The 19,243-nt window shown below is 32.9% G+C and overlaps 4 protein-coding genes across 5 annotated transcripts; 2 read left to right on the plus strand and 2 right to left on the minus strand.

Annotated features, from left to right (window-relative positions):
• Window positions 1-81: 81 nt before the first annotated feature.
• Window positions 82-3,007, plus strand: LOC108766672 (GATA zinc finger domain-containing protein 1). Its single transcript, XM_018516095.1, has 3 exons — window positions 82-545; window positions 2,106-2,308; window positions 2,652-3,007. Exons 1-3 carry the CDS (start codon window positions 270-272, stop codon window positions 2,863-2,865), a joined length of 693 nt encoding a protein of 230 aa, XP_018371597.1. The 5' UTR covers window positions 82-269; the 3' UTR covers window positions 2,866-3,007.
• A 192-nt stretch (window positions 3,008-3,199) lies between these two features.
• Window positions 3,200-5,746, minus strand: or (AP-3 complex subunit sigma-2 or). Of its 2 annotated transcripts, none has more exons than XM_018516217.1 (3): window positions 5,380-5,746; window positions 4,773-5,156; window positions 3,200-3,811 (listed from the first exon to the last, which is right to left on the minus strand). In XM_018516217.1, exons 1-3 carry the CDS (start codon window positions 5,446-5,448, stop codon window positions 3,689-3,691), a joined length of 576 nt encoding a protein of 191 aa, XP_018371719.1. In that variant the 5' UTR covers window positions 5,449-5,746; the 3' UTR covers window positions 3,200-3,688. The 2 variants fall into 2 exon arrangements, with proteins under 2 accessions (XP_018371719.1, XP_018371721.1); XM_018516219.1 differs by lacking the exon at window positions 3,200-3,811 and adding an exon at window positions 3,829-4,255.
• Window positions 5,747-9,346: 3,600 nt separating this feature from the next.
• On the plus strand, window positions 9,347-12,986 carry LOC108766727 (beta-1,3-galactosyltransferase 1). The gene is made up of 5 exons (XM_018516216.1): window positions 9,347-9,556; window positions 10,756-10,993; window positions 11,735-12,000; window positions 12,092-12,363; window positions 12,444-12,986. Exons 2-5 carry the CDS (start codon window positions 10,756-10,758, stop codon window positions 12,865-12,867), a joined length of 1,200 nt encoding a protein of 399 aa, XP_018371718.1. The 5' UTR covers window positions 9,347-9,556; the 3' UTR covers window positions 12,868-12,986.
• A 4,325-nt stretch (window positions 12,987-17,311) lies between these two features.
• On the minus strand, window positions 17,312-19,170 carry LOC108766670 (G patch domain-containing protein 4). The gene is made up of 2 exons (XM_018516094.1): window positions 19,005-19,170; window positions 17,312-18,651 (listed from the first exon to the last, which is right to left on the minus strand). Exons 1-2 carry the CDS (start codon window positions 19,051-19,053, stop codon window positions 17,321-17,323), a joined length of 1,380 nt encoding a protein of 459 aa, XP_018371596.1. The 5' UTR covers window positions 19,054-19,170; the 3' UTR covers window positions 17,312-17,320.
• Window positions 19,171-19,243: the final 73 nt, after the last annotated feature.

Below are 19,243 nucleotides of genomic sequence, written 5' to 3' on the forward strand. Positions count from 1 at the left end.
GAATACCGGCCTAAGATCTACGGAACACTCGAGTGGGAATCTGAACACACCTCTGGCGAGGTGCGTCAGTGCGTGCGCCGACTGACCGGTACTGAAGTGAAAAATGAGTAAAAACACGTGACATACGTGAAGAAACGCGTATTGACGCGCACGTAAACACGACATGACGGCTGAAATCAGCGATCAGAGTATTAGAAGAGGTAAACAATCGCTAGAGGAAAATTCATTGTTGTTTATGGACTCTCTGAGGCCGACTTGAGAGAAATCCGATGCCGCTCGGCAGCAAACCAAAATGCGTCAGGTGCGGGACACATGAGACCCCTCTATGGCATTCGACTGACGCTGGAAATTTGTGCAATGCTTGTTTGGAGGACGAACGGAATGCTGAGGCGAGCACGTCTTCAAAGACAGACGAGGAGGACAGGAGTGGCTCGCTGAAGCCTAGAAGGAGCACGCGGATCACGAGATATTGTAACACAAAGGCGATAGGGCCACATAGAATTGTACCCAAGGGTAAAGGTCGCAGGAATCTGTTTAAGAAAACGGTGAGCGAGTGGAAGATGTCTTCCCATTTTTGCCACAATGATGTGGCAGTAGATGCTTTCCAGCAAAAGATGTGGGATACGTTCCGTTTTCACACTCATGATGTAATCATCAGTTCATCCTTATTGTTTATCAACCCTGCAAACACAATAGAGCCTTAAGCCTTAAGAAATTAATCAATCACAGTCAAATGTGAGAATAATAGCCGCAGCACACACTCTTGCATAACGCATAATACATAGTGCATAAGCGAATCACTAATCAAAATCTTTCCTTTCCTCCCATTCCGTGGAAAAGAAGAATTTTGATTGGTTGGTTGCTTTATGCACTATGCATTATGCAAGAGTGTGTGCTGCGGTCTTAAGTCCGGATCTACAATAGGTAATTTAAGCCTTAAGCCGTAAGAAATTGACCAATTATAATCGAGTGCGAGGAGAATAATCGACTGTGATTCGTCCATTTCTTATGGCTTAAGGTTTAAAACACTTATTGTAGATCCGGACTTATGGGCTTTCTACAATAAGCCGCAAGTCAGAAGTCTTAACCAGTCTTAACCAAATCGTTCAAGTTGGCTATTGGCCAACTTCACCGATTATGACTTATGGCTGTTCTACAATGTGCTTTTTGTTTCCTGTTGCTTGCTGTTTGTCTCTGTTTCTTGCCTTTTTGATCGAGAAAGCAAGAGACAAACAGCAAGAAACAGGAAACAAAAAGCACATTATAGAACAGCTATTAAGATCGCTTAGAACTTCTGACTTGCAGCTTATTGTAGAAGGCCCATTATGGTCAATTCCTTAAGGCTTACTATTCTATTGTATTTGCAGAATAAATATTAAACAAGAACAAATGATGCTTATAAGCAAAATCGAACGTAGTCTGGTGTAACACAGCAGGGTTGGTAAAGACTATTTTTTTTTTTTTTTTTTTTAAGAATAAAACATTGTATTTCTTCTTGAATATGTTTTTAATGCTTCAAATATGCTTTAAACAATACTATAAAAAAACATATTTAAAACATATTAAAAACATCAATTAAGCATGTTTTAAACTGTTTAAAACACGTTTAAAATATGTTTTTTACCAACCCTGTAACACAGTGAATCATTATATTCTTGTTTGTCAATATTATAAAGATGATAATCATAGTAGATATTTTCCATGATACAAATCAACACAAACATCATTTATTTAGCATTTAATGAATAACAGAGACAATTTGTTTTAATTTGTGTCACATAGAGCCGGTTCCACCTTTTGGTAAATTTTACCTATTAGGTAAATCTGGCAATTTTCGCGCATGTGATTGGATAATCTTGCTACTTACCCAACAGGTAAATTTACCAAAAGGTGGAACAACCGGGTCTAAATGGAAAGTCTATGTTGTATCATCTGTTGATGTTTTTCAACAAAAGTCAGTCATTATTTCATCTTTGTTTAACATTAGTAACAAAAATATAATGATTCACTGTGTTACCTGCCTTTTTTGCTGGAAAGTACCTACAGTCTCTCATAGAAATATGTGGAATCATTGTACGACTGTTTATGTTTAAATGTATTTGTAGCCAGTGAAGGCACCTACAGCTACTGCGACTCCAGCCACCAGCAACTTTGTATTTTACAAGGGCACGTATTTTCAAGTCGGAGATGTAGTCTCTCTACAGGATGTAGACGGTGGTATTTATTATGCTCAGATACGTGGTTTGTTGACGGACCAGTATTGCGAAAAGAGCGCCGCCATTACCTGGTTATTGCCCACCACAGCGAGGTGAGGCTCCTTATTCCATTAACTTCATGAGATTATGATAATTTTGTAACAATATTTATCAATATGCATATCCTTTTAATTCAATTTCTTGCACAGTTCATCTTTCCTTTTTTTTTTCACGGAGAAAAAAAGAGAACTGTGCAAGAAGCTAAATGAACAGCTAAAATGAACAGACTTAGGTCCGTTTCCACCAACGCAGATCAACTTTAATCTCGGTTCAACTTACTCTTTGTCTTTTTCTAGTTCTAAAGATTAGAAAAAGACGAAGAGTAAGTTGAACCGAGATTAAAGTTAATCTATATTGGTGGAAATGGGCATTAATGTTAACTGATGTACCTTTTAGTCCTCCACCAGAAGAAGGTTTCATTCCTGAGACATATTTAATTGGACCAGAAGAAGATTTACCTCGTAAATTAGAGTGCATGGAATTTGTAATGCACGCTCCATCGGATTATTTCAAGTTAAAAAACAGTCCCTATCCACCTCCTCTCACGGAGAAAGGAGCGGGCTTCATATGGACGACTCTTAGAAATGAATTGGCCATATCTAAAAAGTAATAGTAATTCTTTATTGAGAACATGTATTAGTACCCAGTTCAACACAAAGTCCAATAAAAAATCTGTCCCAATTTTGGTCTTTGTGTTGTTTGGACAGTGTCGCTCTAAGCTTAAAATAATAAGATCATTTTTACACGCAATCACTATAATTTCTTTTTTTAATACTTTTTAGTCATATGTATTATTTAAATTAAGAATGATTAGAATTATGTGGAATTGTAAAGAAGTCGCAAGAGTTGACACGAAGAAAATATGATATATTTTTGAATGTGCATCACATTCAAAACAATATAGAAATAATTTTGTAAAAAATAATACACATTTACAATAGTGCTATTTTATTTATTAAATATATTTTTATTACAATATAACATTAATGCTTTTCAGTGAATAACATGTCTTTCTTACATGTAATAGAACGTGGAGCTAGACTACTAGACAATCGAAAAGTTGCCAATACTATAGCTGAATTTGTAGAGTTGATATCATTTTAATATCTCTTATCATATATAAAAAATTTAAGAAACATTTTCTCATCTTGTTCGATTTCTTTTCTGGTTTAGAAACTCCTCAAAATTAGTTTCTCTCGTAGTTCGTATTTTCTTACCGGAAGAACCGTGACTCAAAAAAGATAATGATTCATCCATGATCTTTAACTCTGGTATCGTTGAGACGGGATATACGCAGAGGTAGCAGGCAGCATTGGTGCATTCTCGCTTGCTTGAAGGGAGGGGAAAAGTGTCCTCGGTGCGACGGTGGTGTCAGTTACATTCGGGATGACAGAAGAGACCAGTCAGCTGGGTGCCAACGATGTGACGGCTGGTCAGAATTTGAGGTCTTTTATGGCTTGCGGCAAGTCAGGCAGTTTCATATCCTTTATTTGTTGCGGTATATTCATGTTCTTCACTGCTGAGACAGCACGCGCGGGCGCTGCTGTGATTCCCGCCTGCACACATCATATGGATCGAAGAAGTGTGGAGAACGGACAAGTTTTAGGAAGGCTGAGTAAATGTAAGGGCTGTAATTTTAGCTACAAGGAGCGAAGGCAAATGACGGATGACAACATTGACAACACGGCGTTGACATTTATTATCCTTACAAAGCGACATTTACATTATGAAGGCACTTGGTTTATGCAGTGGCTAATTACAAAACAAAATTGCATCGCCATGCGTGTTACGCAAACGCTTACGCTTTATGAAGCTAAATACAAAGGATTTGGCGCTTTCTTGGATAAAATATTTAAAAAAAGAAATATAAAAAGAATGAATTCGCACAGAAGTACGATTATATAAAGTGGCCTGATTTGCTACTGCCGATTTACTTAAGGAGGAGGTCCCAGAAGGACAAACGGACGGGGTGAGCAAGACCGCCCAGATTTGTAAGTCCCCTAAAATTGATGTTATGTCAATCAGTCCTACCTGTCACCATATCAAATATGTTCTACAGATCGCTGTACCAGTATGCATGCATAGCTCAACAGACTGCTTAGGTAGTTAATGTATTAAAGCTCAGTGACAGAAAATAAACACATTGCAAAATTAGCAGTACTAGCTTGAAACATATAAGCGTTCTATCTGATGAGATGGGCATGATATAAAAATTTGGATGTAAAAAAATTATAAAAATTTATACATTGTGAGCACAGATCGAAACAATCCTGTGATCTTGTCATAGTTTTATCACATTATAACATGAAACTTATTATTTTTAGCTAAATTTCTTGTACCAGATTTATTCCTCCTTTTCTCTTTATATTGGAGGAAAAAAAAAGAAATAAACCATAGAAGAAGTTCAGTTAAATAGAACAGAGATTTATTCAGTATAGCTAAATCAAGGATACAAATTCACAGGAAATGAGATCACAGTTAAGATAACATTAGGGATTATAAGCAACCTGTACTTACCTCTTGTTTTTCCAACTTATTCTGATCCTCGATCCTCGTGAGAATCTCAGTCATGTTGGTCTCGAGAACCATACCACCCATCACCAACTCGTTAAGTATGTAATGAACTTTATCCACGTGAAAAATAAGATCAAGCTCGCACACATTCTCAAAGCATTTGTCCAAAGTTTCGACGAAGACTTGTATCAGGTCTAGGATTCCCAGCTCTGATTCTGAGCTATCGACGCAGAATACAAAGTAAAGCGTTGCATAGTGTCGATAGATCAGCTTGTAGTCAGACCCGCCAATCAGGCTACCACCCTCCAAGAAATTGCACACGTTGTCGTCTCTCTTCGAGACAAGTTGAAATGTCTCTTTTATTATCTGCTGCTGCATATCCTCGTTCTAAAACAGAAAATGTATTGTGTATTGCAACGATCCATATGTTTTCATGTTCCTATTGTGTTGTGATACATTCGATAGATATATCGACGTAGAAATTACACCACATGTCGTCTCCACTATTAGTTTTTATTATATCTCAATAAATAAAAGGATTTAATTCGCAGAATTTACAAGTGACAAGCAGAAGAGAAGTCCAAAACGAGCAGCATTGAGATATACTTACAAAGTACTGATAAAACTTGGAGAGACGAGGTTTCCCATGATTATTAAAGACTAGGATCGCTTTAATCATGTCTGTGAATCCGAAATCAATTGGCGTCACTGAACCTTACGGTAATCCTGTCACTACGTTCGAAACGCACGGTCATTAGGACGCGAGAGGTTATGTTCTACTACCGCAACTGTGCTTCGACATTTTAATTCTCATTATTTTTCTTTGGCAAGTTGGAAACTCTTCGTAGTGTATACGTTAATTGATAATTAATTGAGCATGGATAAACTCTCCGAGGTTATCGATCAACGGCTGTCAATTTATCTGTCAGTGAGCTGACATTTAAAAAATCAAAAGAATTCGCTCTACTTGACTAGTTGACTACGTGTAAGTTCATGTAACTACTTGTTCGCCTGCACTCTCCGACACTTTCTGTACTTAAAATGAAGTGGACATGCATTCAGGAACGTACAAAAGTAGCGAGGGATAAGGCAATAATCCGATCGAGGGAAAATTATTCTGACAAGTATTCACGAAAAATTCGTACGTCTTCCTTTTTGTTTTTAAAACAGCTCTTTTTCTTCCCAAGGAGAACAAAAAAATCAATAAAATAATAAAATGTACGTTATATATAAGTATATATTAATCAAATCATGACAAAAAATGCCATAAAAATTTAATCAATAATTCGCAATTAATGATATTAAATTAACATTATTTTGATTTTCTTGTTCTTGATGGATTCATATTCATTAGTTTTTTTTTTCATTGATATACGAGTTCGAATAAAATGATTTTGACTAAATGCCCTCTATTTAATCGACGATTATAACCCGAATAGCATAGAGATCTCCAAAGGACGTTTTCTAAAGAACATTCAGAGGATATCTCTATGTCCTAAGAATTACCGTTCGCCAAAACGTCTCTCGAATAAAGTGTGCTATCAGGAAATTTCCCGGGGAAAAATATTACATATCTAAATATATATAATATATATAATAATTGTATAATTGCCATTCACGCGGCATTCGCGCCCATTCGCATCATCAAAATAACACAACACTGTCAATATGTGCCACTGAAAAGAACACGCTGTGTGAGTTTACGCAATTAAACCAAAGGTAAGTTCAGATGAAAATTAATAAGAAAAACAAAATAAAAGAATATACTAATAAAAATAATAAATATTGGGTGTTTTCTAACAATTAGCGACTCAGTACTACTCAGTGATTATCTCATCCTTGTTTAACATTGACAAACAACAAGAATATAATGCGATGCACAGCTAGCTGTGTCACACCGTGTCATGTAGGTACGTGTGTCTGTTTTGTTGGAAGGCACCCATTATTATCAATTTCTCATATCACGTTGTTTGCTTAGAATGAGATAAATTACAGAATAGACTCCTTAGTTTTAGAGAAAATATATATTTTGTAAATATTCTTTATATTGAATACGTTCTCTGAATATTCTTAGAATATGAAAAAGAATATTTATTCCGACCTATCTGGAATATTTAAATTGATTTCATTTTGATATTCTGTGTATGTTTATAGAATATTTTTTAATACATTGCAAAATTATTTTAATATTCTCAACGAATGTTTATAGAATATTTATTGAAAGTGTTTGTGTTATCTGGGTTAGAACTACATTAAAGATTAAGTATTTTTATGTATGTTTAATTTGATTATTATTATTATAGTTTATCAAATTATAGTTTGGTACGTACTAAATACGTGTGTGGATATACTTGATATTTGTACTTTTCATATTTTTATTTGATTTTTATAGGTAATAAATCAAATAAAAATATAAAAAGTACAAATATCAAATATATCCACATACGTATTCAGTACATACTATTCACATTGTCAGATACGTATAAAATACGTAACATACATTACGTATACGAAGCGGACGTTTATTGGTATTAAACATGTATCTAATACATGAATCATACGTATTGCTACATATTTGCAATATAGCAACATTTCAAAATTTATGTATCTAATATATATTTACAGTGCAAAGTGCTGTGTGGAATATGTTAATTTTTTGTATAATTATATATAACTGTATATAATTATATATAATTATATATAATTATTATATTGTATAATTATATATAATTAGATATAACATATTTTTCCTCAGGTTATCTAAACAATAGTTCTAATTATTTAATATATTATACATAGTACGGATGAGTTTTTAAAATTTTTATGATTTAAGAAAGATTACCACACGAAAAAGGGATTAGAGACAGTAATGAATTATATATAAAAATGTTATATATATGGAGATATTTTACATATAATTATACATAATTATACATAAAATATGTCAATTTTTTACAATATATAACTATATATAATTAACAAGACTTTTACGTTGAATTATACATATTATACTTACTAATCAGCTAGTTGCCGATTAAATTAATCAAAGTGTGAGTAAATCCATTTCTACGAATGAAGATTAGCTTATGTACATTCCGTTTACTTTTTACCTTCTTTTAGTTCTTAGAATTTAGAAAAAGATGAAATTAAGTTAGAGCGAGATCAAAGTTAATTTATCGATGGAAGTGGATATGAGAGAAATAATTTTTCTTTAGCCTCTTATTCCTTACAGTAGGCTCTTGTTAATTCTTTCCGATATTACTTAAAATAAAAAAATTAAATAAGATGCGCCAAGTGGACCGTACTCCATGGTGGAAGATTGCATTATATATGAGATTCAGAAAAAAAAATAAAAAGTAAATTTAAACTAAGATTAAAGCTAATTTAATCTGATATAAACTAGTAGTAGTTATTCTAAATTCATAGAAATACACGCATATACGAGTTGATCGAAATAATCTCTAATCGCATATTTTTTATTCTTCCTTCAGTGATTCGTCTCCTGGGCATGTTGAAAAGAAAAGAACGGAGCATTCGAAGGTGCAGAGAGTGCGAACGAAGAACGGTGCTTGCTTCGCCACGACCGGTTTTTCGCGCTCCTCGTCTCCTTTATCCCTCTATTCCTTCGTCGCCGAGCGACTTACAATTCGGTCTAATATCGAGTCAGGAAGTCACTCGTGCTGTCTCAGCTCGCGAGACGACGCGAAGATGGATAACACTCCGCAGGAGTTGCCTCGGAGCAGTGCATAACGATACCAGGATATGGAAATATAAGATTACTCGCTTCGTTCAGATCTGTGACCGTCGCTACACCTCGCACGTCCGGAACAATCCGGAATGAAACCTGTGTGGATTCAAGTGTTGTAAAGCATAAGAAGAGGAAAATTCGCGACGAGGAAAACAAGGTGGAAAATTGACCGACCCGATGAGTCGTTCGCCAGGACGAATCTGGATCCATCTGCACTCCTTGCACTTCCTGTGTTCGAAGTGGTTCGGAGTGAAATAAAGAAACGTGATCCATGGGAGCGAAAAAAAGAGGAGAAATGATTACTCGATCTCTAATCGAACGATTGTGTAATATCGCGGTTAATGTAATTGTGTCACATCGCGGTTAATCGCGATTCTATCTGACTTGTTTGTTTCTATTGTTGTCGCGTTGGTTACAGCTGATACGACTATTATTGCAATTCGAAAGGAATTAAGTAGGACGGCGTTTTTATTGTCGCGTGCAGCTCGACGTTGCATGAAAGTAATTCGTGAATAATAGCTTTTTAATCGCTTTAATCTTTTAATTGATAGATCAGATACGAACGATAGTATCGATTATATGACTTAAAACAGCTTAACCGTACAAGTACGATGATTATCATGGTTCGCGGGTGGTCACTTTCCCTTATCTTATCGAAAATCGAAATCAAGTATCTAATGTAGTTGCGCTACTATTTGTTACCGATTACCGAGGAATTACGGAAAAGATAACAGAAACAGCGCGTGCGGTTACATATACTTGACTACCTATAATTCCTATTCCTCGGCGTCGTGCGATGGTGTGACAGCACTGACAACGCGGAGCGCCGGGTGAGCGAAAGGGGACGTCGGGGGGTCAAATGGGATCCAATGAAATCTTTTTCTCTGCTTACTGTGTCTGTCCGTGGACTCCGTGGTACGCGCCTGCACAGCTTTTGCGGCGCGCGATGTTCCGATGAGCCGAGTTGTCATTTCACGCGGACGAGGTAAATGGAGAGGCGCCAAATGCGGCGTGATCAGGCAGTCATCGCGGCAGAAAGGTGAGCGCTTTATTTACGCATCTTGTGCTTGTTCTTCTGAGGTATTACTGTGAAACGCGACAGGTGGACGCGACATGGCCCGACCGTGGAACCAGTGCGATCAGGTCGATCCTCGCTTATAGTCGAGAAGCACTGTTCTTCTTACGTATATTTTTGATGTTGTGAGATGTACGCTCAAAATTCGCGAATTATTATTAGATTACGTTCACCTGACTGATAGTCCCCCTGGGTCGCGTTCGAAGACACTCTCCGAGTGACTCCGAGCATCATTTTATCCTTGTTTACAGTCGGTGAACAACAAGGATAAAATGATACTCAAAGGTACTCGGATAATGTTTTCAAACGCAATCTTGATATGTCAAGGACGAGCCTATTGTTCCTCAATGAGAAAACGTGATGGTATAACACGGGAGTAATATATGATGTCATTATGATTTTCCATAATTAAGCAAGTGTTGACAGTAATTAGGAATGCTTGTACTTATGATATGAAGGAAAGAGTTAAAACTGTAGGAGAGAAGGCTTTATGGCTGATTCTATTACCATTTAAATCTTTTTAAATGTTTGAAATTGGAGCAAGATGGATGGTGTTTATGCCGCTGCATACATAACTGGTTATTGATAAGATTGATGGTAAGGTACTGCCAACCAATAGCGTTCACGAGCATAACAATTATTAGCATATCTTTTTTAACGGCCTTTGTTACGGCAGTTGTATCAGTGGTGGAAGTTATACTAGTGGTGGAAGTTATACCAGTGAAATCTAAAACGCACTCTAATAGATATAATATTTTTGCCTATATCCAGCCTACATCTCAGACAAAAATGTTATTTTTTTACAAATAAATGAAAACTTAGGCGAGATAGATAGTCTGTATAACGAAATCTACAATACATGCATGCTGATAAACAATGAATTCTGTGAAATTTATTATTAATTCATTATCGATTGTTAAAGGATATATTAAAACTCAAGGTAAATTATAATCAATAACAAACACACATTTTTTAAAGCTTATAGCATTCTCATGAAACTTATTAGTCCACATACAATTGTAATCAAATGTACCTTATATATAGAAAGGTTTCTTATTTACATGTTTAGATTGTTCCATATATTTCAATTTTTGTACTAATAATATTTAATACTTTTTGGAGAATTAATATAAGATATACTCACACATTCTTTCTCTGTATAGATGGAAAGATCACGACAACTGCCCAAGGATTTACCTGCAATCACTGTCAACAGTAATGGCAGTGTTAAAGGCAAGGCATCTTTTGTTCGACGATTGGCAATAGGATTTGTGATTCTGGCCATATTGGGCCTCTTATATGTGCCAGCGTACCACTCCGCTCAGAGCCCATTCTTAAACTTAGGTGAAACTCCATCCCCTGCAGAACCTCTTGGCAGTTCACGCTTCGTAACATCTATGGGTATATATTTATCATTTTACATTCTTTACGATAATATAATTTTGGGAAACTTTAAGAATACCTATATAGTTATATAAATACTCAGATAGCAACGTGTCTGTCTTGTTGTTGGCATGTTGCTTGCTAAGCATGCATTGCTAAGTATGTGTTGCTACTAGAATTGCGGCAACTGAGCCAATGGTTCCAAATCGGACCGGAAAAGACGTTTTTACATTTTCCATTATAGTTCAACACAGGTCAGAGATACGTCAAAATGGTCTCAAGCAAAAATGAAGGGAATTAAATGATCTTTTCAAAGGCACCTTCGATTTTACGATCGGACTTTGTTTACGCCTTATAGAAAGCAAAAACAAATAGGTTCGATTTAGACCGGTCTCCCCTATAATCATAAAAATATTTTAAATATAGAAATTACATAATAATAAGAAAGTGACAAATAATACTGTGTGCCTTTCAACAAGCGATACAAATGACGCAATGGATCATTATATCCTTGTTGTTTGCCAATGTTAAACAAAGATGATATGATCACCGTGTCGCTTGTTAGAAGGCACACACTATAATCTGATCACAACAGCCTTGAATATGATGCAATGTAAATATGGTTTAATAATATAATTTAGAATAATGTTGAACAATATTTTATATCTTATGATACAATAATATTTAAAGAATAACATGCTTGTTTTTTTTTTATTAACATGATTTAACAGAAACCTGACGCAAATATTTAATTTACAGCACAATTGCCTGGATGGTCATATAATACATCAAGAGATCTCTGTGCTTATATTCATCCGGAGAATAACACATCGATTCTCAATCCTACCGGCATCTGTTTATTACCGCCATACCTGCTTATAATTATATGCTCGGCAGTCGCAAATCAGGAGGCCCGTACCGCTATTAGGAGTACTTGGGCCAATAAATATAACTTAGATAATTTGTACAATTCTACAGTAAAAATAGCGTTTCTACTAGGAAAAAGTGACAATGATACACTCAATGTAAGTATACTTTACGACGTTGTTATTATAATAGTGTTATTACACAAAAAATTACTTTTGCAATATTCCTAAATTTGTTTTTTTTTTCTAGAACTTGATTATTGAGGAAAATTCTCAGTATAATGACATTGTGCAAGAACGCTTCTTTGATACATATAACAATTTGACACTGAAGTCGGTCATGATACTGAAATGGGTAACGTCGAATTGTGATCAAGCTAAATACCTCATGAAAACGGATGATGACATGTTCGTAAACATTCCCTTGCTTCTGCAAACGCTGCGTTCGAGAACACAAACGGAGACCCTTCTAGGTTCTCTCATTTGTAGTGCTAAACCAATATTAGATCCTAAAAACAAATGGCAAGTATCTTTTCGTCTGTATTATTTAGCAAAATGTTATAGAAAAATAATTTAAGATGGCAATGATTTCAATTGTGTAGGTATACACCCAAGTACATGTACTCGGAGAAAACATATCCAAATTATTTATCAGGTACAGGGTATGTTATGAGTATGGGTGTGGCATCTAAGTTATATCAAGCAGCGTTGGTAACACCGTTGCTACATTTGGAGGACGTTTATGTCACGGGTTTATGTGCGAAACGCGCGAAAGTCCGGCCCATGAACCATCCTGCATTCAGTTATTCACCTCGTAAATTAGATCCCTGCGTGCTCAGGAACGCGATTACCACGCATAAGGTTAATGCGTCCAATATGTATGTGATTTGGGTAAAAATGAACAACACGAATGTTTCGTGCAGTAATCGCACTCGTACTGATAGAAAACCGATCACGTTGAGCAGAAGCGGTAGGAATGCTGGCTATTACGTCTTTAAAAGAAAAACTATAAACAAGTGCGTTTAAATGTACTTTTTATAACGTTGATTCCTTATATTATAAGACTAATTTTTTATCGAGCTTCCTTCTATACGCAAGTGGAATCGAATAGATGAGAAGAAAGATAAGGTATGAATCTCTAAAAACTTCAAGGAAGTTCTCTCTGATTCCTTATGGAACTAATTATTTATTTATAAATTTGTTTACAAACATCGAAATATTGTTGGTTGCTTTCTATAATTTATACAAATTATTTTTTTTATATGTGTAAATTTCGTTATAAAAAATTTAAGCAAAAATTTAATCGATGAATTTTCGCAAATCTTCGATTCTATTAGGCTGTGTCCAATTTCCATTGTTAGTTTACGTTTAATATTAAATTTTATAAGACTATAGCTAATTTGCACCGATAGTCTAATTGAATATTGATTAATGGTTCAATGTCTTTTTACGGATTATAATTTCATGTATGATAAACGGAAACAGAAGATTTCATTGATTAGTATATACGTTGATATTATCTAATATCGGTGCAATTGGTACAATACGTGGAGTGATCGTGACAAACGACACACCGAAGGTTTTATATATTTTTCTATTTATACCAAAGTAGTATTTAAGGATACACTGTCAATTAGATCTTTTACATAATTTACATTATCTTTTTTCGCCTCTTTATGTAAGACATGATAAAGAATCGGTGAGAGGAAGAAGAGTATTATTGTGTTATGGATAATTTTTCCGAATGTTAGACTTCTTGATTAACATTTCCTAATGACAATTATTTATATACAGTGAGAGCAAAAAATATTTGTACAAGGAAACTTTTTATTAAAAAAGTCTTATTTGTAGAAAATAAACATTAATTAGCAATATTATACAATGAATACATTATGTTCTTACATTAACAAACGAGCTTCACATATATTCTTGATTTTATATTCTAAATTTCTTGACTGTACGAATACTTTTTGAACATCCACAATATAATTTTTAATTTTCGCTTATTTTTCAGATGATATATTTTCTGTAATTAATACACATCTTTTTGGTATATATAATTTTAAGAAACATACAGTCTATTTCATTCTTTAAAAATAAATTGTTAATTACACAGCAAGAAATGATCGTCACTTAAACGTCGAATCAACGTCAAATTGGTGTTGAAATCATCGTATCGATATTGATTCAACATCAATTCGATGATTCATTTCTCGCTGGATATTTACTTTTTAAAAATAAAGTTTTTTTTAAAAATATTTTCTCTGCACGAATACTTTTTGTACTCGCTGTATGTAATATAGAAAATTTTCTGCGCGATATGATTTCATTAATATTCTATAAGCTGAATATTCTATAGCTGAATATCTTGTGATCGAAGGTCACGTGGAAGCTGTTCACAAAACTTCTTATTTTAATACAAATATAATACTGCTTCCATATACTCACGCGAAACTATTTATATAGGAATGGTATTATAATATTATTAATCTATTTCAGAATTTCCTAAATAGCCTTGTTTCCTAAGCACATATAATACACAAAATAAATACGAAAAAATTGCTTCCTTAATTTAGTAACATAAGATCTGATATAGATATTGTTTTCTATTTAAACAAAAATAGTGACTTAAAAATGACTTGTGCTAATAACGTAATCTCAAGATTCCGTTATTATTCGTAAATAAAATTGTTATTTTAAATTCGTTGGTGTGTGTATTTCAATTAATATTAGTAGAATAATTATAAATTATAACATAGAAAAATATTATTTTGGTTGTATTTCAATTCGCTTTATATTTTTATTTTAGATAAAAAGTTGAAAGAATATAATTATATTTTCAAATAAAGTTATTAATTTTGCAAAAGCATAGTATATTTATTGTGTATATTTTTTAGAACCTATAAGGTTTTGTTAAAAATAATATTTCTTCAAAACATTTTGTAATCATATGTTTTTTTCTGTGTTCTTAAAAAATAATGTACAAGATTCAAAACAATCTTATGTAATTTTAGTCTAATTTCATATTGATAGAATTTTTTTAATTATATGAATATAAATGTGTATTTTGTACGTACATTTTGAATAGATATAAAAACAAACTTTTTTTCTTCTAAAATTTTAATATCGGCTGTTCTCTATATTCAAATTAAAATATTTTATATGCGTGTACTTTTTAGCACTATTACCTATTTTATAATAAAATATAAATTATATATATTTATGTATGACAATTTATATACTTATTGCAACAGATTTTTTTTTCAAAAGAGAACGTTTTAGACATGTATAAATTATACTTTTCGTTTAACTCCAGCAATTATATAACAAAGTGTTTATCGTAAGTTAACCGAACGAACATTAAAAGATGTAACACGATAATTTTGTTCTTTTTTCTTAAATAAATAAATGCTAGGTAGCATTTTATAATTTCCAAGCATTATAGTCGTGGATAACAGTACAATTCGCAATCCGTAATGCAATCGATGTTATTCATTAAATAAAAATTCATTTATTAAAATTGCATTGTAATTAAAAAATATATATGTATATATATATGTACTTGATAAAAGATAAATAGATCATTAAGATAGATATTAAGAGCTTGATAATATATAGCCTAATACTCGCTAGAATCTTCGATCTGAATTCTAATAGGGACTTATTATAATTTAGTATAAGTATAATTCGAAATTTGTAATACACCGTGTATATCATTTTATGTCACATATCAGAATGATTAAGAAACTAAGATAGCAAAGGAGTTGCGAATAGTAAAACCGTTGTATGCTTCAAAATTGATATATTCTTTGATCCATGATGACGAAACGTTGATAACTTAAAGTGAAGATAATTGAAATGAATTCTACGGAATACCCTAGTGGCCTTAGAAAATTAATTTTATTTTATAAGAATAGATTTGACGCTAAATTTTTTATCACTAGTCTCTGCTAAGTCATCATAATACTCGGTGCTATCTGAATGTGAGTTTTGGCGAGCTGTAATAAAATTAATATAAATTTGCAAAAAACACATTAACCGAATGTAATACAATGTACTATTATTTTAGAACTTCTATCATTCTTTACATGGAATATAAGTCAGCCGCGAGAGATACACCTCCCAGATAATAAAGTGTCTAAAATCGGGTCATAAGACATTTTTTTGCGTCAAAAACGATTTAAAGACGTCTTGTGTCACAATTTTAGACTTTGTGTTGTTTGGGCTCTTCTCTTTCGAGATTCATAAATTTTGATGATCGCGTATATAGAAAAAATTAGATACATCATTTTATATTATGCTATAGTACTAATGTTATTTACATCTCTGCGAAAGAGTTTCTAATCGCCTTTCGAAAAGAACATCGATTTGTACATTCGTCTAAACGTATGTACATACAACAGGAATTGTGTGTAAGATAAATGTAAATATTGTTATGTTGCATTTCGAATAAAAAAAACAAAAGAATATATTTTGATGCAAATATTATTTATTAAAAATACATATATCGAATGAATGTTTTATATAAAACAAATATAATACAGGCATTGTATTTCTTTTACTTACATAGGAACTTTCCTTATATAGACACTAATCTTAACAATATAATTTAATGAGTTTCATATTAACTGACATTTGTAATTAGATGACATATTATCGCGAATATATGTTTATAACGATTTAGGCTGTGTTCCAAATTTGCTACCAAGGATTGAAAATTTATAATTTAAATTACATGCACTATAGATTTTGAGTACTGGCAATTTTGGATCACAACCTTAATATAAAAAATAATTGTGTAAAACGAATTATTTTATTAACCTTTATCTCAACTTACTATTATAATTAATTTTGTTTAAAAATTTTAATACAATTCATTTTCTTGAGATTAGAATAAAATGAGTGAATTTACAGAATATAGTCACTATCTGGAAATACAGCAGTATCTCGGCGCTAATAAATATTTACAGCAATGACAAAGCTTACCATCGCATGGGATCATAATGTAACTCATACATGATATCTGTGATATTATTGAAGAGATAATCATAGATAACAATCATAATAATCATACGCAACTAAAAATATTTTAACTTTTTGAAAATAATTACGTTTTAATCAATTCCTGTTGGAAAAAATATATATATTCAGCATATGATCATATATAAAATAGATTAAAAATAGAGCACGAATATGCTATAAAAAGAGATTAAGTTTTTGTTAAAATAATCATATGAATAATAACCGAATAATTCGATAATGAATATTAAATAATACATACGTATTTTTCTATCATATTTATAATTTCAAGCCATTATTACAAATATTTAGCACAGTGAAATTACATTTTATGCATCATTTTTGTAATTTATATCATAAAAATATCGTAAAAATGTAAAAATAAAAACATAAAAAATTATTGAAATATTCGAGTACATCCATATTTTCATACATCTTACTTTTTGTATTTTTCTTTTTTTTAAACAGGCGTAAGATGAGTTTGAGTGGGTACTACAAGTTTCTTTTTAGCAGTATTTGCATTTGATTTGTCAGTAATACCAAATATTGTTAAATTTTTTATTGTAGAATTTAATTCATTTGCCAAAGCTTCACCTTTCAGTTTTTCGGCGATTTTCTTAATTTCTTTCGAAGGGGGGCGCAGATTTTTCTTTTTTTGTATTTTGTTTAAGTTTAGAAAATAGAAGTTACGATTTATTTCTTCTACCGACTTGTTATATTTATTTCTAGCATCTACTTTTCCGATGTGCTCGAATAGACTATTTACTGCCTTGCTATCTTTTTTCTTTTCACATCTTTCTAATAATTTCACATCTCGTAAAATATCAGATGTCTGATCTGTCGATTTTCTTTTAACCTTACTAAGTAATTTGTCTTGTGTCATCTTTGTATGTTGAAAAAACAAGTTACCTCCTGTTATTTTTTCTTCACTTGTACTATTAGAAGCATCATAAGTCATTGAATTATATAAAGACACTAATGTTTTAAAATTCTTTCTTTCTTCCATATCTTGATATAAGGACACTATTTTTTTTAAATTCTTGCTTTCCTCCATATCTTTCTTCATCCTTTGAGTTCTTATTTTTTTGAGCTTCATATCCAAATAGTCCTGTCTTTGGTTATTATTCTCTTCTAAATTACAAGTGTTTAGTTCCTGGATTAATTTATGTAATTTTTTTTTATGCATCTTCTTTGTAGTTTTGGATAAAACAAAATCTTTTGTATCTTCAAGACATTGCAATATGCTTGCGTTTATTGTTTCACGCTTATTTTCCTCGATGTCTGATTCTGCATTACTATCGGCTATGTCATTCTTTTGATCGACCAAAGCATCACTTAACAGAGGGTTAGTATTTAAATATAATGCATCCTGCTGTGCAATTCTTTCCAATTTTCCATTTGATGTAAAATTGTGTTCCGTTGATTCATGCATAGTTTTGTTACAACGTAATCCAACCTTCTGATCGATCATATGTGCACATGTTTTCTCAGATAAGTTCTCTGAATCTGAACACGTCCCAAATACTTTATGCTCAAGGTATGGATTCGTCACAGATTTTTTCCACAAATTATAGCCAGGAAAATCAGTTAGGGCAGTAGCCATATTACCGGTTTTCAAAGAAAACTCTTTACCATTTGCATTTAACTCGACTTTAATGTTTTTAACAGTGTCATTAAACAATCTGTCCCACCAAGGTTTGTATTCGTCGTATCCTATACCTGCCTTATTCTGATTTGTCGCGAGTTTTATGGGTTCCGTTATGCCGTTTTTATTTTTACCAAGTCCTTCGCCTGTATCAAAAAAAGATAAGCCTTTAATTTCGTTTCGTTCTTTGTCTCGTATTGTCGTCGTTCGGTTAGTGTGTTTCATAAAGGATAGGAAAATACAAAAAAGAGGGGATAAAATTGGGACTGAGCCACAATAGACGAAGGCTGCATTTCGATATTTACTGCCAGTATTGAAAATTTGAAGATATACAATACGTACACTATAGATCTTCAGTACTGGCAATGAATATCAGTAATCGGAACATAGTCAAAAACTTTAATTCAAAGTTACGTATCGTAAATTGTTTGTTCACCAATTTCGCCATGAGGCGGAAAATGCGTCGCATTGTTCGGACCGGAAAATTCATGGTTCTTACCTTCCTCCCAACCGTATTTCAACAGTTCTCGCATCGCAAAATTTGCCATCTCTACAATCGTACCAAATTTTGTGTAATTCTATACGTAACACGTGGTTTACTGTATTCAACTGTATACGTATTACGTTGTACATACGATACATACGTAACACATGCCTCGTATACTTCTGACTTCTGATCAGTGTTACCAACTCGAAATTTTCAAATCCGTCATATGCCTCTCGGAAATACTCCAGAAA

This window comes from Trachymyrmex cornetzi, unplaced genomic scaffold, assembly GCF_001594075.2.
Source record: "Trachymyrmex cornetzi isolate Tcor2-1 unplaced genomic scaffold, Tcor1.1 scaffold61, whole genome shotgun sequence".
In the NCBI taxonomy this organism is placed as follows: Eukaryota; Metazoa; Arthropoda; class Insecta; order Hymenoptera; family Formicidae; genus Trachymyrmex; species Trachymyrmex cornetzi.

What these genes read in the sequence shown, in the direction of transcription:
- LOC108766672 (XM_018516095.1), top strand. Translation starts at nt 270, where the DNA reads ATGCCGCTCGGCAGCAAACCAAAATGCGTCAGGTGCGGGACACATGAG. An exon ending in GGAATCTGTTTAAGAAAACG is followed by an intron (nt 546 to 2,105) that starts GTGAGCGAGTGG and finishes ATGTATTTGTAG; the next exon opens with CCAGTGAAGGCACCTACAGC. An exon ending in TTATTGCCCACCACAGCGAG is followed by an intron (nt 2,309 to 2,651) that starts GTGAGGCTCCTT and finishes TGTACCTTTTAG; the next exon opens with TCCTCCACCAGAAGAAGGTT.
- or (XM_018516217.1), bottom strand. Translation starts at nt 5,448, where the DNA reads ATGATTAAAGCGATCCTAGTCTTTAATAATCATGGGAAACCTCGTCTC. An exon ending in CCAAGTTTTATCAGTACTTT is followed by an intron (nt 5,157 to 5,379) that starts GTAAGTATATCT and finishes TTTCTGTTTTAG; the next exon opens with AACGAGGATATGCAGCAGCA. An exon ending in ATAAGTTGGAAAAACAAGAG is followed by an intron (nt 3,812 to 4,772) that starts GTAAGTACAGGT and finishes TGATGTGTGCAG; the next exon opens with GCGGGAATCACAGCAGCGCC.
- LOC108766727 (XM_018516216.1), top strand. Translation starts at nt 10,756, where the DNA reads ATGGAAAGATCACGACAACTGCCCAAGGATTTACCTGCAATCACTGTC. An exon ending in ACGCTTCGTAACATCTATGG is followed by an intron (nt 10,994 to 11,734) that starts GTATATATTTAT and finishes TTTAATTTACAG; the next exon opens with CACAATTGCCTGGATGGTCA. An exon ending in GTGACAATGATACACTCAAT is followed by an intron (nt 12,001 to 12,091) that starts GTAAGTATACTT and finishes TTTTTTTTCTAG; the next exon opens with AACTTGATTATTGAGGAAAA.
- LOC108766670 (XM_018516094.1), bottom strand. Translation starts at nt 19,053, where the DNA reads ATGGCAAATTTTGCGATGCGAGAACTGTTGAAATACGGTTGGGAGGAA. An exon ending in GAAATACGGTTGGGAGGAAG is followed by an intron (nt 18,652 to 19,004) that starts GTAAGAACCATG and finishes TTTTTGATACAG; the next exon opens with GCGAAGGACTTGGTAAAAAT.